Genomic DNA, 14,429 nt, shown 5'->3' on the forward strand with positions numbered 1-14,429 from the left:
CTCTGATCTTGGTGGTTGCCAAGTGCTGTGAAGCTGGTGCTCTCAGCCAGGCACTAGAAAGTGATGAAGGATTTTGTCCAAAGTGTCAGAAGGCATGTTTTCCGATGAGCATCTGCAGGGAGAAGGAAACAGCTTAAAAGTGTTGCCGTAGAAAGAGCTGTATTAGACAGTGTGCTCCAAAATGTGAACAGCTCTGTCCTGCAGGATTCAGAAACCTGTCTAGAGAAAAGAAGTTGGAAAGTATTGTCTGGGCTCCTTACTGCACTATGATTCTGATCACCGGAAGACTTAAGTCTTCAGACAGAGCAGTCTTGCCAGAAGACTGTAAGTCTTCTGAGGGACTGAGAGCCAACATAAAACCTGCAGCCTCCTGTTTTCCACAATATTTGCAGTCAGCTCTGACATCTGTTGCAATCTGGAGCTACCAGGTCCAGGTGGGATCTTCAGAGCTTTCTCCAGAGGTGCCTGATTGCACTTGGCCTACCTTCAGGGCCCATCTTTTTTTAGGCTGACACATCATTTTGTTAGACTTTGTCCTCATTTTATCTCTATTCCTGCAGCTTGGCAGTTCTGATGCTGCAGGGAGGCAGATTTTCACACAGGCCTATTTTTAAATCACTTGACATGATTCAGTGTGGACCCTTCTGAGTAAGAGTGCTTAGACAGTGATTAATCTGAGGCAAGTAATGCTAGTTTTGTGCCTGTCTCCGAAAAAGGGAATCCACCTGGCCTGTAAGAAAAGCTTAGAGGGAGACTGACCTGATACTGTAGTCCTGGGGGTGCATACACTCCACCCCATGTCACCATCAGAGATCTTCCCCAGAGAAGTGTGGCACATACCCCCGGTTACCATGTGTGTCTTCCTTTCCTAGGAGCCAGAATGCAAATTTCCAGAACCCCCGTTGCGAGAATACCCCGCTCATTGGCCGGGAGTCCCCACCTCCCTCAGTAAGTCTCTCTTTCCTGCTCCTCTCTGCTTCAGCAACTTTGGGGAATACACATTTTCCACTCCTGTATACTCTCAAGGGAGCTGATGGTGCAACAAAACACAGGATCTGGCCCATAAATGGCAGCAATTTGAATAGACAAGCCATGTCTCACCTGCCATGGAGAATAAAAATAAAACCCTGCTGTGCTACTTTGGACGTTGCACATAAAAAGAGTAAAACTCAATCTGTTAACACTGGAAATCCTATGGGCCCAGTCCTGCCACCACTGAAGTGCATGAGTGTCTTGGTGGGTGACTTCTGCAGGATGGTTCACTTGCATGCACTGTACTTGCTACCTGTGGCATTGTGTCCTCAAGTTTGAAAAGAAACTTGTTAAACCAGTAAATTCAGAGTTATCGCTGAACCTCTCTCCTTAATCTGCCCTAAAGAGATGATAGGATGACACCTGTATTATTTTTTGTTGAGATTTTTTGCTTGGTTTTTTTGGTTTGTTTTTTTTAAAAATCTTTCTTTCACAACTGTTTTACTTTCTTTGGAATCTATTTTTGTATTTAATTTCCTTCGGAGGAAAAACAAAACAAAAAAGCAACAACAAAACAACTTTTGTGGAAGGTTTTGTTATTCGGAGTGGCCATTTCTGTATGCTGGATAAACACAGGCTTGCCTTCATGTCTGTAAGAACTAGATGAATCCTGCCCTCCTTCACTGGATCCTGAAAGCCTTCCTCACACCTGAACTTGGAGAACATGCCCTCACAGTGCTCACTAACTTGGTGGGGTGGTTACAGAGGATGGGTAGTAGCATGCTTGATAATCAACCAGGTAAAGAAAATACACTCTGTGGTACATGGTTCAGATTCATGGGAAGGGGAGGAAGAGGAGGTTGGAGGATGAAGGAGTAGGAATTATGGTGCAAAAGAGGACATCACATTCATGTTTTCACTTCAAAAGGACCAGTCCATCTTGCTGTAGAGGAAGTGGAGAAGTGGAGAGTTGATCCTTGTCTCTGTACTTGGCCAAACCTCTCTCAGCCTTCACAAAGAGTTTTTCCTGGTCCCTGGTGGTGGTCTGATCACAGGCTCTGTTACCTGCTCTCAGCAACGAGATGGTCCTCAGGAGAAGAGCTGATGTGCTGCACACAGTGCAGTGTGCTTTACTGCTGGCGTTCCCTGTTGTAGGAAGGGCACTGTCCCTCTGGCACATGCCAGGGCATATGTTCATTTGATGTCTGACCAAGGTCCTGCTTCTCCTTGCCCTGCAGCTCTTGTGCTTCAGTGGAATCACGCTCCTTTCCACAGGGCCTTTAGTTGTGCGAGAAGTTACCTGGTTCTTCAGTAGTGGTTTGTGTTAATAACCTGAGAGAGGATCTGAGTCCTGGTGCCTTAGGCTGGTTCCTGAGAGTAGGTAAAGATGAGATTTTTTATTTATTTTTTTCAGAGTAACTTGACAGGCATCAGCTGGGGCTATAGGGAAGTGCGGGAGCTGGGGGAGGAGAAAAGTACAGCTCTGCACCTGTAGACAAGGGGAGCTTCTCCCTAGATGAGACAACAGGCTATAGAATAAAAGTGTTTTCTGGAGGGACATAGTAGATGGGCAGTGGAGAGAAGAAACATGCAGTGTGCTCTCATATTGGCAGGCAGAGGGAAGGGAGCTTATCTGGAATTTTTGTGTTCTCAGCTCTCCATAGCAGGTTGCTGAGACCATACTGAGGCAGAAGAATTGTAACTTTTCATAGGAAATAGTCTGTGGGAGGGGAGAGATGAAAAGGAAATACCAATGCACGTGTCCTGCCTCTTTTGGGGAGGGAGGAGAGGGGGATAACCAGCCAAATAGGTTATTCCCAGTGGGCGAACAGGGCTGATACCTATATTTCATTTAGCTTTCTGTGAAGAGATGGTGAAAACTAAGATGTGATGACCCTGCTGCATTGTTTGTCCGTTACTTTTCCTGGCTTTTTGTTTGTTTGGTTGTTTTTTTCCCTTCTCTCATTCCTTCTGTTTTCTCCTTCTTGCCGCAGGGCTATTCCCTTAGGGTTGTAGAGCCCACCTTGTCGCTGACACACACCACAGCGTTTCACTTGCTTGCACTGTGTTTTTCATGCACGTTGAGGCTGCACTCTCTTTTTCTCTCTCTTTCTTGCGTCATCACAGTTGTATTTGGCTGCCATGGACAGTAGCAGCCATATGAGCTGGCAGCTTAAGCCCTCGGACAGTGCACGGACATACTGGTAACAGCGCCCGCAAATGGAACAGGTACTGGAAAAAAAAAGGTCCTTCTTGCTCAACCCCTTCTCCGCTCCCAACCACTCCCTTCATCCCTGCACTGTTTATCCCAGGCCAGTGCCTTTTATTTCTTCACATTCCTTCCCTCTGCACCTCCCACCCCATTCCCTCCTGCCAAGGGTTAAAAGTGAAATCAGTTTCTGCTCTGGCACAGACCCCAGGAGAAGTCTCAGCCTTGTGAAGGCTTCTGGAGCACGTTGTGAGGGTTACAGGCACCTGTGCCTCACCAAAGCTAACTCACAGCAGTTTTAGCTCTGAGTCCACACTTGGACACTTAGTCCTGACTGCTGAACAGCTTGAACACTTAGTGCTGGTTGCTGCTTGAAGGTAGAACTAATCTGGCATTTCAAATGCAGAATAGAAGTTCTTCCATCACAAGAAGCCATTTTCTAGAAATAACGGGAACTAATCTAGCAGCTTCTCTGTCAGGACTGGTTGCCTTAATTCAGCTTTTGGCTTCCCTTGAGCCCTACTGCTGTTCTGTTTCTCTTAACTGGTCCTAACAGCATATGCCTGAAACCACTGATGCTTGCCTGCCACAAGCTTTTAGCTCCTCAGTAGGATTTTTAATTTGTTGAAAGATCCTGGCTGGTAACGGTGGCCTGTCCTGAAGACTCCATTGCCTGTTAGATCTGTGTGCAGCTTCTCCTTTTATCCTTGCATTTAAAGTCAGAAAGGAGCAAGTTTGAAAAAAACCAACTTCCTCAAGAGTCCTGCCATTAGCTCTAAGATCTGTTTCATTCTGTTTCAAAACCTTTTACTGTTTTGTTTGTTCTGTGTGTGTCCAAATCAACCCATCCATGTCCCACAGGTTTTGTGAACAGGGCCCTCCTAGTACCATGTCACTGTCTGAATGCCTAACAGGCTGTAGTTGCTGGTGTTCTCCAGGGTAGCCAGTGTTTCTTCCCTTGCCATGGGCTGTGACAAAGCCACATGCCTACAGAGAGAGTAGGTGGTCTGCATTAGACCTGGTAGTTTTTTAGCTTGGCTGGATACAGGGTATAACTAGAGCTACCAGGCAACTCATCTACTGTGAAGGACAGTGCTCCTTCAAGGGAGCTACAGCCACACAGTGTCTGGAAGGTGTTGGTTCCAGTTGGAGCAGAGAGCCTGTTGCTTTTGGCTCATGCAATCGATGACCCGTATCTTACCTTCTGTTCCCAGAAAGACATGTCCATAAAGCTGCTGTTCCTTCTTTTCTGCTGTTCCTGTTGGGACTTCTGTCAGCCTTACATTGGATTCCTTCCTGCCATGTTGCTGCTCGGTCTGCATTCTTGCTGCCTCCTGCTGTTGGTCTGCCTGCCTGTGACATGCTGGGAAGGGTGCTGTCTGAGTTGGTGTCTTGATGCCCTCTGTCATGGTGCATGAACACAAACGTGGTCTTGAAGCATGGTGCTGGCACCCTGGAAAGGCTCACAACTTTCTTCAGTCTTAATTTTGCCAAGACTGCTCTTGGGCATCAGCTTATGGTGGCTTTTCTGAATTTTTGGCTCCTGCAGGTGGTATTGTAGCAGTCTTAGATGGGTCTGTTCCATGAAATAAAATATTCCTCTGGGGTGGATGCTGGGGGAAGGGAAATTTGAGTGTCTTCATTCTGGACTTGAAATCTCCTCTGGGCTGAAACTTGACCTGATCTCAGTCTGCACTGTTTTCTGTTTAGCTAAGTTCACACCCAGAGTTTAATGTGGCTGTCTTCAGGGCTCAGAAAAAAAGCATTGCATTCTTTCCAAGACTTTAAAAACAAACAAACCAAACAGAAAGTCTGTTCTTTTTACTTTTGGAAACTTAAATACCTTTGAATTCAGAACCCACTGGCTGGAATTGGCCGTTTCCCTGCATCTTGTACCTCCCATACATAAAGATACCAAACCCTGTGTGTTTACTGTGCTCTAGCTATTTGAGAGGTGGGTCAAGCTTTAAGAACTCAATTCCAGAAGCTTTGGTCTTTATTGGATTACCTGAATAGCTCTGGCAGGAAATCAAAGTCAGGGGAACTGAAGGCAGATACGTGTGGGGTTTTAACCACAAATAGTAAATGGTTTATACTCAGTCATGGTTTCATATGGTAAGTGATCTTCCAGCACAGCTCAGTTAGCTGTGAAGTGCTCATGATCTGCACAGTTCACAGGACATGGTAGGATTTATGGTCTCTAAAATTAACTGATTATTCCCATTATTTATTTATTTTTGCAACCAATGATTCCTTTGTACACAGGCCACATGTGTTAAGCACCTAACTAGTATGTTCTGGCAAATCATACCTATGAAAGTTTATACCTCCAAGAAGGCTGAATGTGAAGGAGAGACTGTCTTTTTTTTTTTTTTTTCTTCCTTTGGAGAAATACAAAAATAAGCTTGTGTGCAATCAGCTGTGTTTGTCCTAGCTGGCTGGTAAGTGCCTGAGAGGGTGTGCTGTGTTGAATAGCATAAGCCACCAGGAGAAATGGCAACAAGAAGCCTTTTAGGTACTCTTTTTAGGGCAGCTGGCAGGGTGGTGAAGGTATGGGTTGAAACTTGTCCTCTGTGCTGTTTTTCAAAGGGAAAATGAGGGTGTACAGGCACATGGGCACTTCAGTGAGAGTACTGGAAGAATGACTGCATTGTGCATGTTCTTTAACCTTCTAGGAAGGCTCCTCTTTAAAGGAAACTAAATGCAACTCTATACCTTACAGCTGTGTCAAGCACTGTATCCAGGTTACCTCAGAGTCCAAGACCTCCTCAGCTCTGAGTCGTGCTCAGGTTTAAGTCTTTAGATTTACTTTTTAAAGGAGCTAAAGGCTTAGTTATTTGAACTATGGATAATACAGTTTGGTTTCATCTCCATGTGACTGGCAAGCATCTGCTGATACATCTTCATCTGCTGGCCTGTCCGGATGTTGGGATCTGTGTATTCCACAACATCTTTCCTCTGCTTCCCAGCAGAGGATGCACTGAAGGACTTGGAGAGGGACTGTTGTCAACAGCAAGTGGAGCTGACAGTCTGAGGCAGTGACTGAAAATCCAGTGCACACTGATAGAGCTCTGCTGGTTATGAGAGATGCACAGTGACATGCTAGCTCTCTGCTTCCAGGTTTCAATCATACTTACCACGGTCATTAAAAGTACACTTTAACAGAAGGAGTAACTTGTTCAAATTTTAGTGGGAAAAGGTACAAAGGCGCACAAATTCTGAGTTAAGGAGAGAACCTCAGCCCTAACTCTGACTACTCTGAGTCTTGATTTGTTCATTGTGGTGGATTGCAGGTAGGTTTGAATGTAAAATGCTCTCTGCCTGACTGTCCAAAACTTGTGTCTCTGATTACTTTGTTTTGTGACACTTAAACAACTGTGGGGTGTTTTCCTGGTGGAGGAAGGAGTGAATTCTTTTTGACTTCTCCCTCCCTGGTGGGTGTATTTTGTACATCTTTGAAAGCTCATCGAGTGACCCTTCTTGATTTTAATGCTCTAGAGAAAGTTGATTTTGCATGTTGTGTGCTGAACCCATATGACTTGTCCAGGAAGATGCACAATAGCCTTCCATGATCCAAGATGTTTTTTTCTAAATACTTCTTACAAAACCTTAGCACCTGGAAGTTCTTTGTTCATACTCATCTCCTGTCACATGTCATCTAAAACACAAATGGAAAGTGAGCAATCAAATGCATTTTTCCTTCTATGACCTTCTTTGCATGATGCTTGGCTGCTCATTTCAGCACTTCACTACCTGCAACGTGCCCTTCTTTATGAGAAAGTTCTTGGAAGTCAAAGCCTCTCTGAGCCTGTTGGGTTAGACTCATATGTTTTAATAATGCCCTAAGCTTTATTTCTGAAAGAGTAATCACATTTAATAAACTGTATAGATTATAGTCCTTAAGCTGACTTAGCTTGGTATTTTCTACCTTTTTCCTTCTCACTGGCAAAAAATACACCTTAAAAAGAGAGAGAACAAATGTACCCTTTGTCTTCTAAATATAGAAGCCATTTCTGGGCCAGGGTTTTATATAAAGATCCATACTCTGCAGAAAGTTTTTCAATTATAGAAGACACCAAAAGATGAATGTCTAAAAAAGCCACAGGTGTCTTCATCTTGTGCCAATGGGGCCAGTTCTGCCAAAGCAGCAGTTTCTCTCCTCCATTGTGCAGAGTTTCAGCCTGGGTCAGTCTTTGAAGGAAAACTGATAAAATCCTGTTCATTCTCTGAAAACCCCTTTGAACAGCTGAGCCTTTGAGAGCCTAAAGATGCCTCATAATGTTCTTTCCTAGTGGGCAACCTAATCATATCTCCTGGTGAGGAACTGCCTTTCTCTTGTCTTTTTGCCAGCTTAACCACCTATTTCATGTGGTTCAGTTTTAAAGGTGATAAAAAGTCAGTATGCTGAAGAGCACTCTTGGGAAGTAAGATGTGGGTATTGTAGAATTATTCAGGCTCCAGCTGGTATAAAAAGAGGAATAAAATGTCTGTCCTCGTTGCTTGGTTGTTAATATCATGGCAGCAAAATCCCAAAAGCAGTAATGTGGTGGTGATGAAGGCATTGAATGCCTTGGCATAAAGAGGCAAAGTCTTTTTTGTTCTTACTGCTGGGTATTATTTGCATGCTTTTCAGCTCGTTATTCAAAGCTGAATGGCATGTGTTACTTCAGTAGTTTTTGGGAGCTGTTTTGGATTACCTAGCTTAGAAAAACAAAAAGAAAATAAGGAAAAAAATAAACCAGCAAAAAACAACCATCCCCCAACCCAAAACTTCTCCTCTTTCTGACTTTCTCTTCTCACCCCCAAGCTGGAATCTTGTCTACTCCTGCATTGTATGCAGGTTGGATCCCAAGCTGGGGTGGGTTATTAACTGAGAACTGTTAGCTAATATCATCTTGTTTGATGGCAGCCTGTTTCCAGCCTGACAGGGTCTGTTCTTTCTTGGGCATAAAGTGTACAGTTCATTTTTCACATTTTTTCTTTCAAACTGCCCATCTGTGATGCCTGCAGTCTTCTGATGCCCCCATTGCCATAACATGCAATGTAAAAATGCAGTCTGCACCCATTTTCTTCTCAACCTTCTTTTCTGGCATGGTGGAAATGACGACATGACTAAGAGAGGATGAAAGTGTGAGGTGGGTTTTTACATCTGCATCGCTTCTGTTTTCCTCTCTTCTCCCAAGCAAAGCATGGCATATTTAGACTCTTGAGTATTGGATTTCCTTCTCTGTAGAGCACTTGGGTAAATCATTAGCCCATCTGTGCTGACCTGGCCAGCATCCTTGCAGCAGGCTGACAGTGTGCTCCTCAGACTGAGCTATGCAGGGACTTGCGGAACTTGCCTTGTCAGATCAAGCCTGCAGCTCCTCGCTAAGCTTGCTGTAAATACAGACCATTTTATGCTGGGAGGTGGTCATAATCTGTGGCTCTGTGTTTACATGAGGCATTCTGACTTACTTTTCTGTTCTGTTTGTTTTGTTTTTCTTGTCTTGTCTTCTTCCAGTACACCTCCAGCATGAGAGCCAAATACCTCGCCACCAACCAACCTCGTCCAGATGCTGGCAGTGTGCATTAAAATGCAAAAACAAAAGCAAAAAAACAAAACCCACACGTGCAGTCAGACTAAACAACGTGCCAACTGCTGTGCCCCTGTGCTGTTCCCATAGATCAATCCTGCTGTTCTGCCCAAAATTCAGTGCAGCTCCTTCTGTTTCTCCAGTCCAGACCACCCCTCCAACCCGGTACCTGCCAACTGGAGTGGAAGCCTCATTGGAATTTAAGCCTTCACCTTGGTGTATCTGATGTGTGAGAGAGAGCAAGCACCTGCAGGCAAGCAACTGAGAGCACCCAAAAGCTGGGTTCACCTGCCTGGGGATCAACTTATTAAGAGTAGCCCATCAGAAAAAAAACGGGGAATATCTTCTGCTCCCTTTTTTCCCCCTTCAGTTCTCCAGAAGGGACACAGTGAAAGATGGTGGTAGATCTTCACTTCTGCAGTGGGATCAGCAGGCTGTCAAACACTGAAGAAGCAGAGGCTCAGTACCTGTGACTAGTGTACAATGAGGGGATGCAGAGCCAATGCACGATGCAGGATGGTGGGAGTCCTCTGGTCCATTGCCCAGAATGAGGGAGGAGGAGGAAGACTCCTGCTTCATGGTGTCACTGCCTATCCATTGTAATTTGGGAGCGTGGGGCTCTTCTAGACCCAACCATTCCACTTACCCAGGTTAACTTTAAAAAAAAAAATCCATTAAGAAAATGCCATTTTCTTTCCCACTGTATCTAGCAGATGAACCCTCAAGGAGGAGCAGAGGGCTCCCAGCACCACTCAACTACCCTGTCCCCTTTGCTCTGAACCTGACCTCTCTGTTCCACCAGGGAAGCCCAGGTGACACTTGCAGATGACAATCTGGGTGCTGCCTTTACCAGGCTGACACGCAGATCAAACAGGAGCCAGCCACCCACTTGGTGCCAAATTTTTCCAGGAAAAGACTTTATTGGGGTGGGGGTGGGGGGGTATTTTTGCACTAAAGAGTTTCAGCTCTCTGATGCTACATCTTATGGGACAGTCAGCTTGCAGATGCAAGAGGCTGGAAGCACCAGTGGATTTATAACAAATGCAAGCTTTCCCCACAGGAGTGACCTGTGAACTCTGCTGGACTTTTTCTTTTCTTTCCTTTTTAAAAAATTGTAATTTACAGCACAGGGTTGCTGAACTGGCATTAGAGGAAGTTTTGGGAACCTCAGTCCTAACAAATTCACAAGATCATCAGTAGATCTTCTTCTGTGTTCCAGAATCAGAAACCCAAATGACATCTGGAGAACATTGTGACTGTCAGAAAAGGTTTTAATTTTATTCTCTTTTTATTTCTTCTTTTTTTTTTTTTTTTTTCCAAGGCATGTTGCTAACCACTATCTGTCCATATTGAGGCACATGTGGGTGTTTTTATGGACACAAGGCAGAACAAGGCTTGCAAAGGGGCAGCTGGGTGCCTGCAGAGGGCAACATCCTCCATTGGTGCTGTACTTTCCACTGAAGAGCAGTGCTCCAAAGGGCACTGACAGCTTCCTACTGGAAGAGGACACTGCCTCTTGGGAGTTATTGTCAAGTACTGCCCTTTCAGTAGGGTAACTCTGATGTTCCCTTTTGTCTTTTTACCTCTAAGCAGGGGCATCTTAGTGTAGCTACTGGGCATTATATTAAATAACTGGCCAAGTAAATAGAGTGGGAAACATCTCAAACTGGAGTGGAGCCATTGGCAGAGGCAGTTAGTCTTCACCTCAGTGATATTCAGACTCAGTGTCTGTTTACTCCACGTTGGCTGTATGGGGCACAGAATCTACCAATCTGCCTTTCCTCAAGTCAGTTGCCTTCTTGCAGTAAGGTAGGAATTACTCCTAGCAGGTAGCTAACTAGGATGATGGTATCTGCTGTAAAATGGTACCAGCTCTGTGGAAGAGCAAGCTTTGAGTCTCTTCTTAAGAAGATAGAAACCACTAATAGACTGCAGAAGCTGTAGGCCAGCTATTACTGTTCAAAGGAATGAGGGAGACAGGGAGGAGTCACCACCATGCAGACAGGAAGAGAAGGTTTTGGAGAAAACTTTCACACTTCACCGTGAATCTCTGGGAGCAGGATTTTCTTGCTCAGGACTGAGTGTGCCCTTTCAGACACGTTTGATGGGCTTCACACTGAAACATACCTCCGTGTTCTCAAATAACAAGGGCAGGGACATGTGGTCACAGGTGGTATGGAGGGACACTGTGGCTCATAAGCACCAGGTTTTCCACCCTGTCTTAAAGCCTACCAGAAGACTCAGATGTCCAAGCATGTGGCAAGGGTAGCTTGCAGGGCCCAAAGCACTCAACTGCTATCTGAGGGGAGTTCAACCTTCCCCTTGCTTCAAAGAAGCAAGAGCCATACAATTCCTGTTAAGACTGAGTTGTTCTGCCATGATCTCTCCTTGCAAGGATGTGCTTGGATTGCTACTTACACCATCGATTTTAGGGCAGCTGCCCTAAAATCTGTGGCCTGGTCCTACTCATTGAAGGCAAGTGTTGTGAAGGCTGGACAGTGTGGGGGACCTTGTGAGAACAAGTGCTTCTGTATATGGCTTCTCTGTGTACAGAATGCACCTTCAACACGTGTGACTGCACTTTGGGTTGGATCTGAAGTGCCACAGTGGTAATGTCTGTACCAGCAGGGATCACGGGGGAGCCAGCCTATGCCTTTTTGTTTGCAGCATCTAATGGAGCAGCCACCTTGACCTGCTTCCTTCCAAGGTCTGGCATAGCCACCCATAACACCCAGAATAACTTCTGACAATGTCTGGGGCTTGCAGCAAGGCACAGATGTGGAGATACGTGCTCTGTGACTTCAAAAATACAACTGGAAAGAACGTTACAGAGCTAACATTTTGCTCTCTGGAGGCCAGCAGAATGTGACTGCAGTGTGAGCTGTGTACCTGTGTCCAGCCAGCACTTCTTTTACTTGACATGGATATTGCACTTTTGTAAAGCATCCTGGAACTCTGCTGCCCCACTGCATGCAGTGCAGAGCGCTGGATAGGAAACACAGACAAATGGGTTTCTTTTGGTTTGTTGTTATTCCTTTTTTTTCTTTTCTTTTTCTTTTTTTTTTTCTTTTTCTTTTTTTACTGGAACCTTGAGCAACTGTGGCATTTCTGCAGGCTGGTCTGAATGGATCTGCTGAAGAACAGATGGCCTTTGCCTATTCTTATGGCTGCGACGTAATCAGCCTCATCCATATGGTCACATTTGGTCTGAGGAGTGGACTCTGAAAAGCCAAGATCTCCCAGACTCTGTGCCTCCCTCTCGGGTGAACAGCAGGTGCTATCTGGCGAAGACTCATCTGTTCTAGGTGGCATTCATGGTTGAGGGAGTCCAAACTCTTCAAGCTGCAGGAGGTAAAGCTGTAGAGACTTCTCTCTCTTCCATTGTGTCTCTGGTTTTAATGTGACAAATGCCAAGGCCATATCGCTTGGTGTGTTCCAGCTGACCTTATCAGGACATGACTTGTGTTACTGGTTGCTAGAAAAAAGGGTCCAGAATTCAGGGGAGATGAGATTGGCCTCTGGACACTTCACTGACTGCAAAATGGAAGGCAGCTTGTCCAGTGGAAGGTGACTGCACTGGTGAAGACACTTCATGTTACTTTTTCAGAAGCACAAATGTGGTCATTGGCTTGTCTGGTTGGCTTGGTTTATTTCCGCTGCATCATCATGTGTGAATGACACTTTCTTTTTGAACTGAGAACTCTTCCAAGCACACAAACGTCTCCACAATGTGAAATGTAAATAGCATGTTGGACTCTTGTGTCCAGTGTTCAAGACTGCATTGTAACTGTAAAGGAAATCGAATCAAGACTTGGCTGTGAATTTCTTGTGCTGTCTTGGGAATATAACTGTAGTGTTTGTATCCTGTATGTATTATTAAACTGAGTTCATTTTATGTGCTGATAAAAGGGTTCAAGCTAAGATTTTTAGCGTGCATCCATGTATCCAAATGTGAAGGATGGAGTGCTCCCTTCCCCTCCTGTCCTTTTTGAGTTTGCTCCATTTGATAGGTGTTGATTTTCTGTGTACAGTCATCTCAGCCAAGATGCAAGGGTGCTCACTGGAGTGCTTTGAGGGGGACACAGTGCATGGGGTTTTAACTGATCTTAAGTTTGGATTTCCCTGAAAATACTGAGTGTTCACATGAAAAGTCTGGCCTTTCTGAGAGTAAACTGTTTCTCAGGGGTCTGCTTAACCATCCCTCATGAGAGCTCTGGGTGCTGCAGGGTAACAGGAGACAGGAGTGGGTGGATACCTGTAGGAGCAAGGTACTGGTACCTGTGTGGATAAACCCATGCTTCACCTCTGGTCCCACCTTCTCTTCCTTCTAGCAGCAACTGAAATGTCATGCTGAGCCCTTTGAAGAAGAGAGAAGTGTCTTGGCTTGATGATTCTGCCCACTCCACCTGATTTTGGGGTAGATGAGATGGGTGTGTTTAGAAAGGGAGGGGAAGGGTCTTTGAGGTACTTCCTACCTAGGGACCAAGGAGAAGCCAGGGTCTTCCCCAGCTCAACAAGTCTGCCAGTGTAAATGAGTGAACATCTCTGTGTGGGAGGGGAAAGCCCCTCCAGGCAGATACCAGGAAGTAGAATGAATACCTTGAGAGAAGAGAGCAGGCAGGACTTGATCTGTACCTTTAACCAGGCAGTTTCTTTCATCACAGCCTACCCCCCTTTTCTAGAAATTATTTGTGTGCATGCTATGGTTGGCTTCCCTAGCCATTCCAGGAGGCCCAGCAGAAGCATGGGATGTTTTGGGAGCAGTTCCTAGATGGCTACCAAGTGACCTGTGCTCTTTGGAGAGGGAGGGCAGGATGTCCTGCTGAGCCACGGTGGTGAGTGTGTTGCCCAGCTGGGAGAGAGAAGGGATGGGTTACTGGTGGCCTGGAGCTCCCGGGTGCTCACCCAGCCCATGTGGCTGCATGCATGAACAAAGTGGAACATAAATTGATGTACAACCAGAAAGTTCAAAATATTCCTAAAGAGGATTAACTGTAGCATGAAGCTCTTAGGTGCTCTGCATATTTGATACCATATTGCTCCTCACTATGCAATTCCCACCTCCTTCCTTCTTGTTCCTCCTCTAATCTCACCCCAAGACTTCTCCAGTTGTCTCCACCCAGGAGGCCACTGAAGTCCCAGAAAATCTTCATTTCTTCATTGTCCTCTGCATTGGGTCCAGGTGCCCAGCTGTCACACCCTGTGCCTCAGGTCCCTTGTTAATGGGAGGCCCCATGAGTTTTATTCACATCATTCAGAGGGAAGTTTCTTTTCTTGGACACTGTGCACAGAAACCTGATGTTGAACATGTACCTGGCCTTTTTGTAACTTTTCTGTTTTTTCTTCTTAACCATAATGGTTGTATATCATACCACTTTATATACATATATAATATATAAATATATATAATTTTTTTTAAAACTTTGGACCTGCTAGTTTCTTTCAAGTGTTCCTGCACTTACCCAAAATGTTTTTAAATTGTGAGGGTTAAAGAGGATTGAGCCCATTTTTGTATCTTTACTTTAATTCTGTAGTTCTATTGATTGTAATGTAGCTATTTTTTACTGTTAACTTTTTGGTTTGCAAATACTAAACAAAAAACCTAAATGTAATTTCTGTGGTTTCTATTCAGCTTGGGTTTCATGTTTTAAAAATAAACGATTTAAAACCAC

At 45.0% G+C, this 14,429-nt stretch overlaps 1 protein-coding gene across 2 annotated transcripts in view; it reads left to right on the top strand.

Annotated features, from left to right (window-relative positions):
- Positions 1–14,429, top strand: part of TTYH3 (tweety family member 3) — a 77,465-nt gene extending 63,036 nt beyond the window's left edge. Inside the window, exons 13-15 of one of the 2 annotated variants that reach the window (XM_051632259.1) lie at positions 873–948; positions 3,100–3,201; positions 8,685–8,764. In XM_051632259.1, the coding sequence (XP_051488219.1) occupies positions 873–948; positions 3,100–3,180 (157 nt within the window). In that variant the 3' untranslated portion in view covers positions 3,181–3,201; positions 8,685–8,764. Of the gene's footprint in view, positions 1–872; positions 949–3,099; positions 3,202–8,684 lie in introns of both variants that reach the window. The other variant, XM_051632260.1, reaches the window with a different exon arrangement.

This window comes from Apus apus, chromosome 14, assembly GCF_020740795.1.
Source record: "Apus apus isolate bApuApu2 chromosome 14, bApuApu2.pri.cur, whole genome shotgun sequence".
Classification (NCBI taxonomy): Eukaryota; Metazoa; Chordata; class Aves; order Apodiformes; family Apodidae; genus Apus; species Apus apus.